The sequence below is a fragment of the Eumetopias jubatus genome, unplaced genomic scaffold, assembly GCF_037043125.1.
Source record: "Eumetopias jubatus isolate StellerSeaLion01/CBP00866 unplaced genomic scaffold, mEumJub1_p1.0 scaffold_16, whole genome shotgun sequence".
Lineage (NCBI taxonomy): Eukaryota > Metazoa > Chordata > Mammalia > Carnivora > Otariidae > Eumetopias > Eumetopias jubatus.
In genome coordinates, this window is record NW_028274822.1 from 39203699 (window position 1) to 39221482 (window position 17784).

Consider the following 17784-nt stretch of genomic DNA (forward strand, 5'->3'; position numbering starts at 1 on the left):
TCTTCTAAACTTGGTATACAGGATCAAACTATGCTGGTGTTTAAAAAAACAACAAAACAAAACAAAAAAAACCTTGGCTTTTTCGGGAGATGAGAAAGCAATGCCAGATTAACTCTTGAAGCTCTGTTTCATATTACCAAACATGTGCCTTCTTCCTCCTGAATCCCACTATGTGGACACCACTTTCATAATCCTAGCTACCATGGCCTTGACTGCATTATCAGAACCTCTACTAATCAAGGAACTCTCTACTTGCTCATCATGCAGACAGGACCAGAAACCTTTGAATGAATAGCAACTTCAAATGGTAGGAATAAAAAAAAAAGAAAAAAGATCAATGAAGCCCCATGAGCTCTTATATGTTAAATAACAAGAACAAACCAACTTATTTAAAATATCAATTTTCCCTCTCACTGCTTAATGAATAGGCTTTTAAGAAACAAAGAGATAGACATTATATAGAGTTTTCAAAGTTAAACCAGAGAATGCACCATTTTTATCATCTTGAGAACTTTATTACAATATTAAAGACTATATGTTTCCTTTTTGCTTCCCCTTTCTCCAAACTAATATAATACTGAAAACTAAAACTTTCAATTCCAGCACAAAATGTTACTAAGTTTCTCTATTTCCAGAATGTGTCTAAAATAAAATTAAATGGGTTAAATCATCACAGCATTATTTCCTATGTACTTACCCTAAATTATTATTTGCATTAAGCAAATGGCTATCTGACTGCTTGTCATATATAATTCCATTTAAAATAGAATTCTGTCTTCTAATCTCCACTTCACTTGCTCTACTGGCCAGACTCATCCCATCCTTGTCAGCTATATTCAGTCTGCACTAACATGAAAAATCTCAGGAATGTCCATCCAGTGCACTGCCTCCTCCACCCACTCAATATACTTTGGTATACTTTGGTTCCCAAGTCAACTACTCCACTGATATCAAACATCCAGAAATCTATTAGACAGGTTTGAACCTGAGATTTATATCAAACATAACACTCATTATATTTTTTTTTCTGGACACTCTCCACTGACTCCACCACATCTCATAAAAAGTGACATAGCTCTCATAAGGAAGATGCAAAAACTAAATGGATCACCTAGGCAAAGGACCTAGAAAATACTATACCGAAAGGGACAGACCCCAGGTTGACAGCTCAAACTTACAGTCTACTTGGTGCTTAGCAATATACAATGTTTTTCCTCCTAAAATTTTAAAGTCCTCTTGTTTGACATACTGACCCCCTGTTGTGTAACCTGAGGGTCTGACCAAGTACAGTGAGTATAAGAGTCTTCTCAGATCATCCCATATATATATATATATATATTCAGCCAAACATTTGCTGAGATATCTTCTATGATCTACAAACTATATAGGATATACAAACATGAGTAAGACAGGCCACTAGATATCTTGTAATTCATAGTTTAGATGGAAGACATATAAACAAAAACAACTGTGATAAGGATACATTTAAAACATCCCCTGAAGAAGGAACCATACTCTGCCTCAGAATCATAGGGAAAGTTACCCGGGGGAGGTAATAATTTACATCTTAAATGATAAACAGATAGTAGCAAGGTAGCAGTAATGGTAATAATCAACAGAAGCTAAGCATTAGCATATATGTAATTTAGTAGAATCTTGGAAATCAGATCACTACTCAAAAGTAAAATACATTCTGTCCTATATTTAGTGTAATAGACAGCATTTCCATTTCAGTATAATGGAAAACTCCCAGTATACTATGAACATTTAATACATATTAAACAAGCCAAAACTGTGAGAACCTTAATGACAGAAGCATACAAATAATGACATGGATTTTCCAAATAGTCATTTCCTACATGTTTAAATGGAGACCTCCTCAGAGATAGCAAAGTGTTTTTTATTAAAGTCTATACTCCAAAATTTCACTTTGTATATTTGAAGCTTCATAATCAAATATCAAACAGAATTTGGATGATAGTACAAATACACAGGACTCTGAGTGAGACACCTCCCCCCGCAACATACCAATTAGATAATTATCAGGAGGTACGATCAGGGACACTGTATTAACATAGAAATCTGGAGGGTAGGAAAGCAGGAAATACCACATGGATATCATTCATTCAAAAGGCTAAAGTGGCCCAGGGGTTAAGTGTTTGACTCTTGATTTCAGCTCAGGTCATGATCTCGGGGTCTTGAGATCGAGCCTCGTGTCAGGCTCAGCACACACAGCACAGAGTCTGCTTAAGACTCTCTCCCTCCACCTCTGCCCCTTCCCCCTGCACACATTCATGCTATCTCTCAAACAAATCTTAAAAAAAATTTTAAAAAAAGGCTAAAGTGGCCCGAATATGAAAGCTAGCTAGAGAAAAAGCTTCTCAGTTACAAATAGGACCCCCAAAAAACTATCTCATTTAATGGAAAATTATTTACTTGTTGGTATATTATAAATCGGGAAAATCCCTGATCCTACAGTTCCAACACTGGTCATTGACAGATATATTAAAAACATCTCAAAATCAGGGCACCTGCATGACTCAATAGATTAGCGTCCAACTCTTGATTCTGGCTCAGGTCATGATTTCAGGGCCTTGAGATCAAGCCCAGCACCTGGCTCTGCACTAAGCAGGGAGTCTGCTTGAGATTCTTTCCCTTTCCCTCTACCCCTTCCCCCACTCCCATGCGTGCATGCTCTCTCTCTCTCTAAAAATAAATAAATCAATCTTAAAAAAAAAAAAACCTCAGGATCTGCTCAATCAAGTTACAATGGCTTTCAATCTTATCACTGCATCTGAGCAAACATAAACCAAAATCCCTTTTCTAACTTAAGAAATTTTAGATTAAAACTTAGGTATTAAATAATATTACATACTTACTGAAACAACCTTTTGGCACCAGTGTGCCAAAAACACTACTGTGAAATACCTTAGAATACAAATTTGACTTGAAATCCATTTAATCTTGATTAATTTCCCCAAATTCCTAATAAGGCAGCAAACAGTGAAATCTCATTAATCAAGTATCTTGCAATTGACAGCACATTTTTGAAATTATATTATTTTCATAACAGTCTTACAATGCAGATAGAGTTGCAATTTCCCCCCATTTTACTGGAAAGATAAAAAAAGACTGAGTAACTTATCCAGGATAACACATTATGTTAGAAGCAGAAATAGAGAATTAAAATTTCCATCCACTCAATCAGAAAATATCATGAACCTATTACATGAAGGGCATCATGGGGAAGAGACGAATCAATGAGACATGAACTCTACCATTAAGGAAATCGCAGTCCTATTATCACAAGAGAAAATCGGAGAGAGTTTATTAGATGCTACAACAAAGGCACACATATATTATGTTATAATGGAATAGGAAGGATAAAACAATGAATTAGAGCTGGAATTAAAGAATTCTTTACTGAGGAAGTGGTATAGGACTTTGGAATTGGGCTTTGGGGGCGGCAGGGAGGAAAAGAAATGGTGAAGGTCATTACAGGCTGAGCAGAGTCAGAAAGACTTGAAAATACATGGAATGTTTGCATCAAGTCAAGTAAATAGGTAATTATGTTTTCAAATGTCAAAAATGATAATACATATTTAACCTATATCAAGCCCAAGAATGAGATTTAATTTAAAAACAGATACAGCAGAGGCTGTTAGTTGTTCCTCAATAACTACCTTTCCCTACAGTGAAGACTCTTACGTCTTAGCTAGGAACACACCACCTGCAACAGAACATAGTCTCCAGGTTCCCATTTAGCTAAGTGCAACTCTGTAACCGGCCAATGGACAAGAGGAAAACTGTTAAGCTCAACTTTCAGAAGGTATCAATAAAGGGACTTGCATGTGTCCCTTCTTCCAGCTGCTTCTTGGAACATGGATTTGGTGGCAAGCCATGTTAGACCATCAGGATGAGGACAAAATCCTAAGGATAATGGAACCGTAAGACAGAAGGACACTGACTCCCTGGATAGCCTGACATAGCAAAGTTATCTCATCATTCCTGGGACTACCTACCTTTCAAATATAATGTGAGAAATTAACTTTTATTTTGTTTAATCACTTATTTTGGCATTCCATGATACCTGCACAAAACTACACACTAGCTTATATAAACAGGCTATGCTGTAAGGTAAATGCAAAATCAAAGTAGTTTCTTGGAGAGCAATTCGCAAAACCTAAGAAAAATAACCTGAACATATGTAAATTAATTGCAAAGGGTTTAATATAATCAGCAACATATAATTATAAAAGGCTTTCAAATTTTAATCTATATAACAACCCTAGGCAGAGGAAAGGTCAGAAGTCAGTATTATTATATTGTAAGTGAGGAATAAGACAACATATCATGAATTAGTAAGAATCTGATAGCTCCAAATTATACCGAGTTTAACCTCACTTAATCCAGAAAATAATCATCACATATATTCCATACCACACTGATGTACTAGAGATCCATTTATAAGAAAAGTCAAATGACTCATCAATGCCAGAAAAAATAATCGATAAGTGAAAAGTAGATTTTTGCAGGAAGTTGACAATTTACCCATTGGACTTCTCAGTCCACTCAGTTTTATTGTGATTACATCTAAATATTTAATTGCTATCCATTTTTATAGAGAATAGAGAAAAATTTAGTAAGTAAACAGAAATATATTATCACAGTGTGAATGAAGAAAGAGAGCAGGCTGTAAGAGCCCAAAGGGGAAATACGAACAGAAGAGAATGGCTGTCGGATGACCGTTTGCATCAACTTGTCTGCACGCAAATCTAGTCACCCTTGCTTCACATATTACCTTATATTACAGGCATTCCAAGGAATAATTGGAATAAGAATATTCAATAAAATGATCTAAGGCATTGTGGTTTACTGAGCTCACTGGCTAGCTACATCAGCCCACAGAGGAAGGGACATAAAGTGGTTGCACCCTCTTCCTCTGTTCTTCCCAAAGTCCTTTGAGCAAGGTCTTGATGGCAACAAGGAGCTACTGAGGCCAAATTCGAGAATATTAGATCACTAGTTGAAGTATAAATTACAGTACAATCTCTCTCACACCCCTAACTCCTGCCAACGGTGTTACAAATATGTACTACTGGAGGCCAATAAAATCAGGTAACAGAGGGTGACTGGATCAATGAAAACCCATCGCTTCAGGAAAATCAATTGAAAGACATGTCCCTTCTAATAGTACCTTAGAATAGATTTATCTTCTTTTCTTTATATGTTCTTGCCTTCACTTACTACTAGGCTTTTGTACATTCTTAAATTCAAAACTGATCAGCCTCATCTAAGTTTTAAGATGAGTCAAATATTTACTGGTTCTATTATAGTGGACCACTCATCTTCTCTAAGCTTTAGTTTATTGATCCGTAAAATAAAAGTTTAAGACTATATGATCTACAAAGTCCTTACCAGAAACAGAATGTTATAGTACTGAGTTAAACTTCATCTCAGATTGCAACCTAATGTAGTAAAGGCTGGTCTGAATGCATTGTTTTAGAGGAAGCTCGCTTTCAAATAAATTCTCAAAAGCATTGCTTAGAGTTGGAATAGTAATGACAATAGCAAACGGTGCCTTGTGTAAAACAGTCCTGACTTTACCAAAGAGTCTAATTCTTCAGCTGTTAGGAATTATTCAGCCCACTATTCTTCTATCCCAAGAAACTCTTCTAAAAAAGACTGGAAACTGCTTGGGTGACCAGGTGGGTGAAAATTGAGTAAGGAAAGGACTAGATTTAAAATTTAGATAATTATCTGCTCCTACTCAAATTTCTACAGACACTATTTCACACTTCCTCATCACTCTGTTATGAGAAGTAAGAATATACCATTGTATCTAATATCCAAACTAATTTATAAAACTTTGAAAATTAAGTTATAAGTGGCTGCCTCAAAAGGGTGGTATCTAAAAATAGTAAATTACATAAATTCTAATTCAAAAAATCAAGTTAACATTTTTAATATTAAGGCTGGATAAAATAAGTGAGCAGTGAAAACTGTTGTAATTCCAAATAGTACTTTCTGTATTCCTGACTTAGCCCTTCCTTCCAAAGTGATCTTTGCTCATCTTAACACTTCAGAATTTAAGATTGGAGCCATTTAGACTTTCCCACTAGCAACAACTTTTTCCAACAAATCTTCATGAATGCCATTCTTCTGTATCTAGAACCAGCAGGTCACCTTCAATAAACACAAATTAAGCAACAAACTGAAAAATAATCATTGTACAAATTGTTGTATTTCATGCAGACATGCTAGAAAGAACTGAGTAATGAATTCAGGTTAGCTATAGTGGCCTGAAGGAGAATGTGCTCTGCTTGGAAATTTTACATCTGTCTTTTGAAAAATGAAAAATAAAAATAAAAAGGAAAGAGTAGTGTTTTATATCTCCCAGTGGAAATACAATGGATGGATGAGATGAGGAAGGATGGATAAATGGTCATGATACAGATTACCAATGACAGGAAAGTACATCTGCTCCTTCTTTGCTTAAGATAATTTCCCCCAAAAAGGCAGTAATGCTGCTTCTGAAACCATACTCACTTATTCATTTGGGCCTCCTTTTCTCCCCCTAGATGCACCTCTTAAAAGAAGAACAGTGTTAATAACTTAGCCTCCCCTCCCCCCATCTGAGCATAGTTTAGTCAATCCCATCTATTTTCATTCAACTGTTTCACAAATGGAGTCACTGCCACCCTCTAAAATTGCCCTTTGGATTATCTACATTTTGTTAGCAATTATGCTTTGACCGGTCACAGTTTGCAAGCTCCCCAGAAACAAGTTTCAATCTGTTAAGTCCAATATCAACAACAATATGGTGAGAATCCTCTGAAGCCTTTGATCCTCCCATTACCTGAGGCATGTTTCCCATCCTCAAAGCATTACCTTCTAAAACAAACAGGAAGAAGGTACATTCAAATATGTCTTGCTGCTGTCTGTAAGCCCAAATGTTCAAAGTCATCGTCACGTTGGACAAGCATAAGAGTTAAAAACTCATCTGAGGCTTTGCATTCCCCAAATCTAAATAGATTATTGAAATGTCTTTTTCACCTTTCAATCCTACTTATCATTAGGCTATAAACTTGAAGAGTCTGAACACACCTATCTATAGACTAGACTTTAACTCAGTAAGTAATACATAAGAAATTAGCCTGAAATCAAAATTAGCCTGAAAAGCTGCTAAAGGGATAAGTTTGGGGTGGCGGTAATTTACTTAATAGAATCACATAACCAACACTTTCCTTAATCTAAAATTTTATTCGGCTCAAGCTATAAATATTTTAAAAAGGTTAAGTGCAATGGGTTCTGAATCAGACATCAAATCCAAGATTTGCCAATTGCTAGCTGGGTGAACGATCTCAAGTTACCTAATCTCACCTGCTTCAATTTCCCTATCTGTGAAATGGATAATAAAATATCATCAACCCACCTCAAAGTTTTTAAAAAGATAATTCCTGTAAAGTCCTTCGCATTGGGCCTAATATAAGCAAATGATTTTTAAAAATTAAGAATCCTTTGAACCATCAAGCCCCTACTCATTAATTTGCATAAAGCATGGTATCTCAGCTCTATGCCAAACAGATTAATGGATACAAAGATGTAAATTCCTAACCATAACAGCCTTATATTTGTGATGGAAAGACAATACTGCTTGACATGTTGAAATATCATATATTTTATCAAAAATTCAAGAGAGAATTAGGGCGCCTGGGTGGCTCAGTCGTTAAGCGTCTGCCTTCGGCTCAGGTCATGATCCCAGGGTCCTGGGATCGAGCCCCGCATCGGGCTCCTTGCTCCGCGGGAAGCCTGCTTCTCCTTCTCCCACTCCCCCTGCTTGTGTTCCCTCTCTCGCTGTCTCTCTCTCTGTCAAATAAATAAATAAAATCTTTAAAAAAAAAAAAAAAGAATTCAAGAGAGAATTAGAAATTCCCAAATTTAAAAACTAAATATGTATATTAATACATATGTATATATAAAGCTAAATATATATATATTTATTTTTTTAATCATTATGTGCTAGGCTGAAGACATGCTTTACAGAGAAGAGATTAAAAGACCTTATTAAATGACACAGAAAAATGGTCTGGAACTGTGTTGTTAAATCCTCAAAAAGCCGGGACTACATCTTATTCATTCATTAATCCAGCGACCTCTACCCTCTCAATAACATAACATGTGCTTAATAAATGTTAATGGAATGAATACATGCCTAAAGCTTCCACAAAATCTCAGGATCTAACACAATGAGCACAGTGTGTAGGCACTTAGTAGGTATTTAATTGATTACCATCATGTTATGATACCAACATCTCCACAACTTTCTTTTCTTTTCTCCGATGTCCTCTAAGTTGATCACCAAGCACCAGACAAAGCCCCGCACCTATACCTGGTCAGACTGAAGAGAGGGCTGAGCCTGAGCCCAAAACAAGCCTTGCACAGCACCTACAGTAGATCTTCACTTCTTTTTAAAAAAAAAATGTTGATAGAAATCACCTGAATTTCAGGCAGAACCCCAGTCCACAATTATCAATTTGATTCTGCATCTAAGCATCTCAGGAGTTGCAGGATAAATAGTCTTTAATTGTCCTGAAGGAACTAAGACTTGTTCTTAGGAATTACTCATTGTAGCTTTTAGAAAACCTGGCTTAACAAAACGTCGTAATTTTATTCTTCTGAAAACAAACAACTATAAAAAGAAGTCCCCATGTCAGCATATCAACTGTTTTGCATTTGAATTATGTTGTCAAGCTCAAAACAACGAAGTAAAACTAAAATCATAGGCATGTGGCAATTAAGAGCACAAGCAATGAAATTAAGAGATAAAGAGAAAAATACCACTTAGAAAAAGATTAAATAAAATCACCCCAGTTTAATGCCTATTCCCTCCCAAAGGTTTTCACCTGCATAGGCTACTTAGACTCACATACAATGTAATTTTATATCCATATCTGCTTCTATTTCTGCACTGAAATATTTATAGAGTGCTCGGTATTTCTGGAGTAAATTATACCTAGATCTTGATAAAGCTGAAATCACCTAAATTACCTTTTTTTGTTCAATTATTTGGTAGAATGGAAAAAGAAAGCTTGACAGAATAAAAAGATGTATTAAGAAATGGCCATTTCATAGCTATAATCGCATTCCTTAGTGAATATTGATGCCTTGAGGGTTACAGGCAATCAGCACAGCTACTTTCACCAAAGGCTTCAAATAAAACCCAAATAAATTTATGTTATATGAATACAGACATTATATTTGAACACAAAACTTAAGCCGAGTATTCTATGGTTTATATGTTAAGAATAACATATGAAAACACATATTAGGAGTATATAAAAACAGAAGCACAGTACAATGTTAAGCATATTGTTATGAATACCCTCCAAGATAAATCAGCTATTCCAAATTCTAGAAATATTCTTATATTATGCCATGAGTTCTGGCGATCTAAAGTTCCAAGTTCTGAATCACTATTATGAACTGAATTTTTGTGTCCCCCAAATTCATATGGTGAAGCCCTAGCCCCCAGCGTGGCTCTATTTGGAGATGGGGACTCTAAGGAAGTGATTAATGTTTAATGAGGTCTAATAAGGATGGGGCCTTCTTGATAGGAGTAGTGTCCTTATAAGAAGAGACGGCAAAGAGCTCACCCTCTCTCTCTGCACGCACACACCCAGGAGAGGACATGTGAGGACACAGTGAAAAGGGGACCATCTGCAAACCAGGCAGAGAGCCATCACCAGAAACCTACCCTGCTGGACCTTGACCTGGGACTTCTACTAGCCTACAGAACCGTGAAAAATACATTTCTATTGTTTAAGCCACCCAGTCCCTGGTGTTTGGTTATGGCAGCCTGAGCGGACTAAGCCAATCACTATTAACATGACTTCAGTCAGGAAACTAGAAGAGTCCTGTTCCAAATTTATCACATTAGTGTGAGGCATTCTATCTGACAAGGGCTACCTCTCCTTCTGGCAACCCGATCTTCTAGGCTCTTATGGAACACTGTGGTAACTACTACAAGTGCGTGTGAGTACGCGTGCACACACACGGCATAGTTCATGAATGCCTCCTGGGGCTCTACTTCTACCTTCCAAAATCATGAAAAGTCCGAGTGGAAGGCAAGCAGTTACCTGTGGCTATAATAGCAGATGCTTGACTACTAAGGCTTTAAAGCTGCCCACGACCAGTTTGCTAGGAGCTGAAAGCCTACCTCACAGGGCAATGTTTCACATACTTTTTTTTTTTTTGATCTATAGAAAATCCTTATATCACATAATTACTTTTTAACTCAGGAAATGATTCCAAAGGAATATTTAATCTTATTCCCCTGAATCACTTTTCACAAAAAGAAAAGCAATCATAATTTAAAAAGTTTAGATAAAATAGGAGAATGGGATTAAGAGGTACAAACTTCCTATTTTAAAATAAAGAAGCCATGGAGATTACAAGTACAGCATAGGGAATACAGTCAATAATATTGTAATAATGTATGGTGACAGACAGTGACTGCATTTTTATGGTGAGCCCTGAGTAATGTATAGAACTGTCAAATCAGTATGTTGTACACCTGAAACTAAAAAAAAAAAAGTTGAAAAAGTTTAATTTGTGACAGATTGCAAAGTTATTTTTAAACAATTAGTGATATTCATGTATAAATTCTGAATTCTTATTTAACCAGTTTTACACCATTTAACTTAAAGCAAGTTAATTATGTACAATGCCAATGAATGATATTTTAAGTGATATTTTTTGGGAAGAACCAAATATATACATAAATGACCAGATTGCAAATTCAAAATCCCATCTAACTATAAAATATAATGGATGTTCTCATCATTTACATCATAAACCCTACATTATCAGAAAATCATGCATTTATTCAGGTATCACGTGACTAGGAAAAAAATAACATACCCCAGTTTCATCTAATTATCACCAAATATACAATGGACAATACCTACTGATTCATAGTTTGCTAGGTGCAATATATTCTCTGGAATATTTCGGATTATTAGTTAAGAAATCCTACTATAAATGGTAGTGTTTATTTGAGGGAAAAAACATACTTAAAATGGGGAAGGCTGGGTTTAAAGAAGACCAGATAAGAAGATACTACATTAATCTAGTTAAAAAATTACAAGTGCAAAGACTGAATGGGAAGGAGTAGGGATACAAAGAAAGAAAGATGTAATTAAGAAGTAGAACTAACACTACCCAAGAACGAACTGGCCATGGGGGCATCAAAGAAGGGAGTTGGGAATGAATGACTGAGACTTCTAATCTGAGTAAGGATAACAAGTAAAATTTTCTATCAGCGAAGAGGTAAATTATTCTCAAGGCTCGCTTACACACTCACATTCACACAGCTATACACATGCATAAATAAATGCAGATTGTCCTATGTTTCTGTTTAGTAACACCATTGTCTCATTTGCCCCCTCTAAGTAGCTGACCATGCACACCATTTACACAATGAAAGGATTAGATGTTAGCAAATGGCAGGGGTGACACTGTCAGTTAACACTGTAAATCTAAAATGCCTCAGCACAAACTAGACCACCATTTCAGTGTGAAAGGAGGGATGCCAACATGGAGTCTGGAGATAAGAATTGATTTTGCAGTAGAAATTATTTGTGTTTCTTTCTTATCTCTAGACAAAACATTTCAGCAGCAAGAAAGAATCATCTCCTATAGTACTAATTAGAAACGTAAATCTCACCAAGAGAAATGCCAAGAAATTTTATTGTTTGTCACTATACATGGTAATAGAATTTTCTGACATTTATCCCCCTAGAAAAATGCAACATCTTTAATAAGCCACAGTACGAAGCAGAGATCCTAATTTCAGCATATCATAACACAGACTGCAAAACAGAAAACACGCAAAACCTTAAGGCGAGTCGCTAAAAACAAATTTATTCTAAGAATTATCAGTGGGGGGAAAAAAGTTCTCATTGATACCAGAATAATTACAAAATCTTGGGTTGTCAATTTCATGTTCCACATTCCAAAATCAAAAATACATCCATATTCTGAGTAACACTAAACACAACAGAGACTGTTGATAAAGCTTTTCAAATGTCCCCACTGTGATATATAATTATAGGCTGTTGCTCTGCAAATGGTTGATGAAATCTAACAGATTTTTTTTAAAGTAAGACATCTATAATCTTGTAAAAATGTACCTCATAAATATTGCCCTGCCCCCAAACCAACAGAGGTTTTCTTTATTGCTTTGTGTATGTGGGGGCGGTTTTTGTTTTGTTTTGGTTTGGTTTTTGCCTTTATTTTATGACTGCCTTATCTCCATTAGAAAACCATCTGCCTATTAGCAGATAATATGAAAACTAAATCAAGGTTCATGCTACCTTAATGACAGGTATCTTGTAATGATGATGCCCAGCACATAAGAAATTATCCCTCACTGATGAATGGTCTGCTCTCACTAGGTAAGTGCTGCAAGCCTCACGGCTTGACCTTGCCACCCCTGGATGTGTTCCCATGTGAGAGCACATACTTCTTTGGAAGCATCACTTTAAAAATTACATAAGCAGAGAAAAACATATCCTCAGGCAAGAAAAATCCCTCAGTCCTCTTTGTAAAGGAATTAGAACTTCTGAATAAGCAAACCAAAGACAGAAGAGCAGAATTAGGACAACCCCAAATGTCATCCAAACCAACATGGTAACTGGAGTTACTCCTCTTTTTCTATAAACATCTTTCTAACTACTGGAGACAAGTGCTCACTTTGGCAGTACATATACTGAAATCACTGCAGACAAGACCATATTCTACAGTAGCACCCTGACTCCCTGAGGAAGGGGGAATGTTTAGTCAAGCAGTTCAAACAGGCTTTATATCAAATATCCATCCACAAAAGCAGCAGACTGGACTACACACATTTTTATCCCCTCTATACAAGCAACATGGCTATTTGATTGATTATAAGATTCTGATCATCTGAAAAGCATTCCAAACAGCTATGTCTTATCAATGGTTCACAACTCATAAACACAAAGTAACAAAATCCTGGAAATACTCAGAATCAAATACATAGGTGGACCAGAGTAAAATTATATTGATAAAAATCTTCTATGTTATTATACAGAAGGGAATTAAAACCTACCAAATATGTTTTCATTAAAAATTCTAGCAAATCATGCCACGATACTATTTTTTTTCAACAAAAATCATATGGCCTTCTGACCTTTTTTAAAACCACATGGCAAGTACTTTTTGCAGTCTGTCTTTTCCAAATAGAATTTAATCACACACTACACATTTCATCGATAACATGAAAAAGATACAAAGAACATGATATAGAAAAGCTGTCCTCTTTTTATGTCTACATAAAAAAGTATGCAATTTAAAGTATCACTTGAAAAGAGGAAAAGATAGCATAAAATGTCAAGAATTTCATCACAGTCAAATAAATTAACAATATCACATATACTGAATTCTTTCAAATACTCCTATCAGCTTTGCCAAAATTATTTGTGAGTTTTCTATTACAAATGACAAGTTTAAACCAGAGGCACTTGCAGTGTTTGAAAACAGGTGACAGCACAATAGCCTCACTTGCTCACATATAATCTGCCAGAGATTATCAGCTTGCATATACTTAATGGGGTACCCACAAAACCGTTAGGTTCCTTTTGATTAAAACACACAAAGTATTAAATAGGATGAAAAATACAACATATAACGTTAAAAAGAAGCTTCTAACCCCAAATGGAAGCCAAAGTCATCACTAAGCACCAGAAAATTAACATCCTGAGAAAGAAGATTATTTACTCAACAAATACTGATCGACTATCTGCTGAGTGTCAGGAGTCTTAGAGGCCCTGCCCTTAAAAAGTCCACAGGCAGGCACAGGGAGACAAACAAGGACAAAATTACAGGACAGTGAGGTCAGCACTACACGGAACGAAGGACCCCCATGGAACCTGCAACAAACGGCATTAGTTTAAATCCAGGTTCAGAATGATGATGGATAAAGCCCCAATCTTCTCTTTTCTAGAAATGCTAGGTACAGTGATGGACTGTCTGGGGGAGGACCACCACTGTGACCTCTCACCCACCAAGACCACCAGCAGGTCACGGCCACCTTAGTAACTTTCACAATCACTCCCCTCCCCCTCCATTTAATCAGGCATATCATAAAACCCGCATTTCTTGGAAAACACATCATTAATAAATACCTAGAAATTAAAGTCATGTATGACCTTATGATGATGGAATTTCTAAATGTAACTTAAGAAAAACAGATACAGTTACACTTCATTTACTCAGCTACCATAAATATTTGGAAAACATTTAGGAACTTGGAAGGTAGCAAAAGAGTACATTAAGTAGGCAAAATAAATGTCAGAATCTGCTTCCTAAAACAACATACAAAACAGGTAGCAAAGCCCAAAACTCATTCAAAGCATGTACTTTTATTTTAGAGATGATCCTCATAAGCAAACCAGGAAACAAGGGAAGAGTGGTCACAGACACACAGGCCATAAATAACAGGTCACTATTGGCAAGAGAGAGAAGACTCAAAGAAAGCAGAAAGAAATATGAATGAAAATGTGTAGTCTGAGGCCCGTTGACGCAGAGCTGATTTTACAGAATAGAACTCAAAGAGAACTATGGTCTCTTTCTTCGCCTGCTCCCTTTCCTATTCAACTTGTGAATTCCTTACAGGTACATCCAATATTACCATACTGATTCATCAGTACTTGTAACAACCAACATTTTTTTTCTTTATAATAATTGGGTGGAGGGGACAGAGAGGGAGGGTTATATTCGGAGAAATAGCAGATTACGTTTTTCCATTTCAGTATTCTTGCAAGGAGCTGTTTTGTGTTTTGCTTTGTAAACTACCTATGCGTAAAGCCCTTTAATGTACCATTCTGGGAAGACCAGCTTTTTGAAAAATATGAAATAATGTTGTTACAATAATAAGTGTGATTAAAATGCTGTTCAGAGGCACAGTACAGGAATTTTAGATCTCAAGGTATGCAACGACTGATGGCAGCACAGTCGCTCCTATTAAGAAGAATATCGTAATGGACACATTTCAAATGTCTGCTTCTAGGAGATGCTTTTTATGTCTACGTTGGCAGATTCCACTGGCACAGAGCCTACATGCAACAGGAGTTGATATCCTTAGATTGTTTTTTACCTCCTCTTTTCTTTTGGCTGCTGTACAAACATTTTCAGTGCTTTCTAAATGGCATAAATATTTTCGGGGCTTCTGACAGGCAGCAAAGAGAAAATTTCCAGGGGTCCCCATTTTGGTCCCTAACTCTGCAGGCTGACATCTGGCTTCGAAGAACAGGATTACCCTTAGCAGAGCTGTTAGGCTCTGTCAGCAACTTCTCTCCCCACTGTGGCCTCCAGTCTGCTGGGGACACAATTCTTCCAAACGGTGTAGCTACATACTCAGGCTGTGTCTTCAGAACAGGCAGAAAGAGCCTCCAACACAGACATGAAAATCTGAGCCCAGATGTCCTACACCCCTCTAAGTCGTGATGTTCGTGGATCAAACTTGCAAAGGATGCATTTTAAACAGCTAGAAGCTGATGTTACCCACCCTTTACAGTAAGAAGAGTTACAGGTGATACCGATTTTTTTTAGGAAAAGTTGGCATCGGGAAGATATTCCTTTCTCTCAGCAGTTCTACCTCAGTTATCAGTAAAAACATCCAAAAGGTAGCTCTGCAGCTCTAATTTTCACCAAGCTGCAACTACTATATGCTCAATGGCTTATAGGCAGACAACGTCATACAAAAGTAATTCACTCTATGTAACATGGATGATTACATACTCATATGACAGCTCTATGTTTATTTTATTTTGTAACAACCTTCTTTTTTCTCCTTGAGTAATATCAAAATGGCCCTCAACTGATGGCTAAAAGCCAAACTGTAAAATTAATAAAGGCTCATCATAGGTAAACAAAACGCAGTATATATCCATACAATGGAATATTATCTGGCAACAAAAGGGAATGAATGCTACAACATGGATGGACCTTGAAAACATTTTGCTAAAGTGGAAGAAGCCAGACACAAAAGGCTACATATTGTATAATTCCACTTATATGAAATGACCAGAACAGTCAAATCCACAGACACAAAAAGTCAAATCATGGTTACCAGGGGCTGGAAGGAGTAGGGAATGGGGAATGACTGCTTGATGGGGATGGACTTTCATTCAGGGTGATAAAAATGTCCTAAAATTAGATAGTGGTGTTGACTGCACAACTGTGAATATACTAAAAACCACCGAATCATACCTTTTAGAGGGGTGAATTTTATGGCATATGAATTATATCTCAATAAAATTGTTATTAATTTTAATAACTGATTAATGACACTCCAAGTAGAGGAAGTCTAAAGAGAAAACGGCTAAATTTCCAACCACATTTATTAGCACTTTGAATTTTATCAGAGTGCCCTAATCTTTATACCCTGGGACCTATCTAGTAAGCCCGTACAAGTGTTCCTCTTTACTTTCAGAAACAAAATCTCCTCTTACAAGACACAGGGAAAGAGGAGTAACTCCAATGAAGGACTAATTCAGGCAGCAAGGCTCTTTGTTAACAAAGTACAGTCTATATTAACCTGTCTAATGTATTTTATTAAGCCAACAGGCAGTTCCAAGGAAATCTTCGGTCATCCAAATATTTGGCAATCACAAAAGAATTTGCAGGTAATTACTTAATCCACAATCAACTACAATATCAAAATCTAGATATATCTACTGCTTTGCAATTAGTGGCAATGAAAATAGAAAATGTAAATATGAATACTGACCTTGTTTCTTTTAACCCTTCTTTCTGAATGACTTCCAGTATCTGCTTCGCTGTCATTGGTGAATTGGGGTGTTTTTCTAGTGCCTAAAAAATAAAAATAAACATAAAATTCCTGTATTATTGTATGAAAGCATATGAAATAAAAATGTTTGTGAATCATGCAAGGCTTCCTTAAAATTTTAAAGGGGGAAGGGGCCATTACGTCAACATAAGGTCCCATCACACAGTTCAGGTGTCTAAAGTGAGAATAATTCTTTTCTGGACATTTATGGCAATTTCTGCAACATGGGGGTCGTTCTTAAAAAAAATATCACAAAGGCATACACACCAAAAAAAAAAAAAAAGTGAAACCTGAAAAAACCAAGTTAATAAATGTATATAATTTCCTTTATTAAAAATTACCAATATTTTATGGTTAAAGACAGGTTTTCAGGCTATTAAAATGTTTCCTAAATCTCCAGGACCTTGGAAACATGGAGCCTGGACACTAGCAACAGCAGAAAACAAAGGGCTGCTTAGAAATAACCTCACTGGATTCACATTTTGATCAACCTCTTTTATATTAAAAAAAAAAAAATGAGGGGAAAAAAATTCCTTCATGGCCAAAATGGGAAAAAAGCCTACAGAAACCCAAGTAAGCCATTACAGGGTGTGTTCCAGTTCAGCTCAGTTTCCTTTCTTCTGCCTTTTTCCTTAATTTCAAGTAAACCCCTTCCTCTTCCCACTCAGCCCACCTCAGTTTTATGAACTGAGTCCCATTTTTCTTTCTCTCCCCTTCTGGCCTCCTTATTTTTGAGTGGAAGGGAGTTGTTTTAAACAAAGTGTGGGGAATGCATGGGACCTGGCTCATTATTTCCACAGGCATTAGACCATCAGACCTGGAAATCAAGTTTCTTTATTTATCCAGGGATTTCATTACATGTAGGGAAAGCAGTCAACAAGAGCGCCCACACTGCTCACCAGCACGGA

General features: G+C 36.4%; 1 protein-coding gene across 1 annotated transcript in view; it reads right to left on the reverse strand.

Annotated features, from left to right (window-relative positions):
* ASXL3 (ASXL transcriptional regulator 3) overlaps window positions 1–16893 on the reverse strand; it is a 153931-nt gene extending 137038 nt beyond the window's left edge. The window contains exon 1 of the mRNA XM_028098189.2: window positions 16817–16893. Coding sequence (XP_027953990.2) covers window positions 16817–16872 — 56 coding nt within the window. The 5' untranslated portion in view covers window positions 16873–16893. The remainder of the gene's footprint in view (window positions 1–16816) is intronic.
* Between the last annotated feature and the right edge of the window lie 891 nt (window positions 16894–17784).